Below are 3,155 nucleotides of genomic sequence, written 5' to 3' on the forward strand. Positions count from 1 at the left end.
CGTGGGGTGGAGACAACAGCGGTCGGTGATGGAGAGGTGGCCACGGCGATCGCTGACAACAGCTGCCTTCGGACAGTGGTGGCGGAGCATGTGGTGGACGGCGTGCACACATCCAACAAGGATGCCATGCGCGACATCTCTAGTGGAGCATGATCCCTCCTCTTTTTGTCCCAAGCAGCATCATCATCATTTGTATCTCTGACTAACTTTGTTGGTCTAAACGGCTTTCGAGTGTCCACAACCGACTCCTCAGCACAAACGAAAGCCAAGTCGACATTCTTTCTCTATTCAGTGTAGTTGTCACCTCTAAGGTTTGGAACATCCTTGATGCAGCTCATCGAGTAATACCCTCCTAAAAACCACAATGAAATGAGATCATAACAACAATTGCATGCATTAAGCCAACGTTGGTCAAAATTAAAACAAACAACTGTTTGTGCAATTAAAATTATATCACCGTTGGGCAGAAAATAGAAATAAATGCACATATAATAATAATAAATCATGATCATGTTATTTAATAACGTTGGTCATAAAAATAACAGAATCATAATTCTTTCAATTATCTCTTTAATAAGCTCCGAAAATGTAATTCTCACTTTAGTTTCACTAGTAGAAGTGCTCGTGCGTTGCACCGGGTTAGATTGTTGACTTTTCTATCATGAATTTTGTATTTGAAAAGCCCGCGCATCCCCCCCTCCCTCATGTCCTTATAGTCAACTCACTTGTATGAGCCAACTGGCAGACAAATGACAATAGACAAATGAAACTGTCCAGCACATACTCATGGCTTTAAAATTCTAGTGTAATAAGGTCACCTAATTCTTCTTGACATCCACATAGCATATAAAGTCCCTACCGATAGACCGAAACAAATAAATGCACATCTAAGGTAAAGAAAAAGGAAGGTGTCAAATTATGAATACCAAAAAAAGAGTGACAGACTATCCAGGCACCAAACTATTCCAGTGTAATCCTCTCTTCGTTTAGTTCCCTGCAAGTAATTGTATGATCCCATGGTCTCCAAAAGTATGTGAGCACATCATCCGTGCAACAAACATTAGTAAATAAATTATAAGAATGCATCCTAATAGACCTCCTTGCCACTGTCGTGGTTCTCCTCTAGAAGGTCAAGGCAAGACCAAGCATGATTACCTGGAATAAGACTTGCAAAGTCCGGAAGTGCCTAAAAGAAATTGCAACTGTTAGATGTATGAATTGTACGTGGTCTTGTCATGAGTAAAGCCACATGTTACGAAAATAGTACCAGCAGCCTTGAACTATGTGCAAATGTAAAAATGGTAGCAGGGGCAGAGATTGCATGCTTTAAAAATGATATCTCGCCTTCTGTGTTTGTCCACATTGGCCCACAAACAGCATGAAGTGGAAAGGGATCATGTATTATTCAAGAAATTTGTCAGCCAAGCATGTGTGTTTGTTGAAATGCCTGAAAATGAGCACATATATGCTTACCTTGCAAGCACGGCCGTATATATTCATCAGTAAACAGAAAGCTGCTTCATCAGGAATACTGAAACCCTCATGATCAAGGTTTTCCATAACATGCACCCAATTAGTACTTGGGACCTACATGGGAAAGAACAACCAAGTTATTAGAATGCAAAAGCGTGAAGCGAAGAAAAGGAACACAGCATGACGATGAGTATGCCCTCACCAATTTGTTGATTGAATCCACAAGAACATCCGTGTTCCATGTAGTTAACTGGGGTGACTCACTCAAGTGGGTATTCCGAATAGCAGATACAAAGGTTGCATAAGTGTTATGGGCCTCTCTGAGACTATTTTGAGTGCCAATAACTGCCCCGAGCAACTTAGATATTGCCAAATCATCAAGAGGCTGAAAAGTGGATAGTATTTCCTTACACTGTGTGCTGTCAACAGTGCATCCATAACCCAACTCAATTACGATGTCCGCCATACTTATTTCTTTCCCAATTTCAGAAAGAAGTGACTCGAAGTCATCATTTGTGCTATCTAAGTACATCTCCAAATGTCTGCACGACATAGAAAATAAGGGGGTAATACAAGTAAGCAATTGGACATGAGGTGAACCAAAACATAAAGATTTTGGTTAGTGAAAGATTAAACACCTTGAAGGATTTATTGACTGAGCATCATACTGCTCCTTGGGGATGGGAGCAAAAACAGGACTCTGTCCAACTTCTAGAAGAGAAGCAATGTTACTAAAAGTATCTATATGCTTTGGCAGGCCATCGGTCTGGTGAAGGAAGACGACAATTTCATGAATTTGGTCGTTTGGTATCGATTGATCAGGATTCAAACACAACTCCTCAATTTGAGCAATTGCAAATTGTTGCCCTGGAATGATGAAAATAATGTAGATGTCAACGAACAACTGAAAATAGAAGAAGCAACCCTGACATACTCAACACAGAGTTTAACTTCACCACCTAGTGTTTACCTTTCAGCTTCATGCCTGAATTATCAGAATCTGACAATGCAAGACCAATACCGACTTTCTCGGCTGCTGAGAGTTCCATTACACTCGACAGAGTCTCAAGGAGGCCATCTGTAGCAGTTTTTATCCGCATCAGTGCCTCACAGAAACAAGTGCTGAAGTAAGATTTATCCAGACAATATCTGAAAGTAGAGGATAAAAGATCATGCTTCAACTGCAAGTTTTTGGCCTCCCTGTCATTCAACAGCACTTCATCCAAACAGACTTGGAGCATCAAAAGACATCCATCATGACCATAATCAACTAACTGAAAAGGTGGAAAGATAAACATATCAGAAAACCTGCACCGAACTCAGATTTAATTAGTACTTTGCTTGTATGCGGAAATGGTTGAAGCAATAAATTTCTCTCATAAACTGCTGGGTTGTGCACAAAGGTTGCGAGTTGCTTGTGGGCATGCCGATACCACCCTCCCATTTCGCAATTGGAATGAAAATATGAGGCAACTACCATCCTATTGATATACAACTGCCACGGAAGATCCAATCAATCCCCAACCCTCAAAACACCCCACACAAAATAGGTGTGGAGACTTACCTTGGGCTCGCCGTTGAGGAAGATGGTGGAGTCGGCGGCGTAGGGGAGGAGGGAGCGGCCGTTGCGGGGGGTTGAATGAATGGCGACACCGCGTGCACGGGAGGCGACGTCGAAGGCG

General features: G+C 41.9%; 1 protein-coding gene across 1 annotated transcript; it reads right to left on the bottom strand.

Moving 5' to 3' along the window:
- Window positions 1-284: 284 nt before the first annotated feature.
- LOC123408032 (CCR4-NOT transcription complex subunit 1-like) lies at window positions 285-2,917 on the bottom strand. The gene is made up of 7 exons (XM_045101251.1): window positions 2,901-2,917; window positions 2,444-2,781; window positions 2,112-2,340; window positions 1,676-2,015; window positions 1,474-1,587; window positions 1,156-1,186; window positions 285-352 (listed from the first exon to the last, which is right to left on the bottom strand). Exons 1-7 carry the CDS (start codon window positions 2,915-2,917, stop codon window positions 285-287), a joined length of 1,137 nt encoding a protein of 378 aa, XP_044957186.1.
- Between the last annotated feature and the right edge of the window lie 238 nt (window positions 2,918-3,155).

This window comes from Hordeum vulgare, chromosome 7H (assembly GCF_904849725.1).
Source record: "Hordeum vulgare subsp. vulgare chromosome 7H, MorexV3_pseudomolecules_assembly, whole genome shotgun sequence".
Taxonomy (NCBI): Eukaryota; Viridiplantae; Streptophyta; class Magnoliopsida; order Poales; family Poaceae; genus Hordeum; species Hordeum vulgare.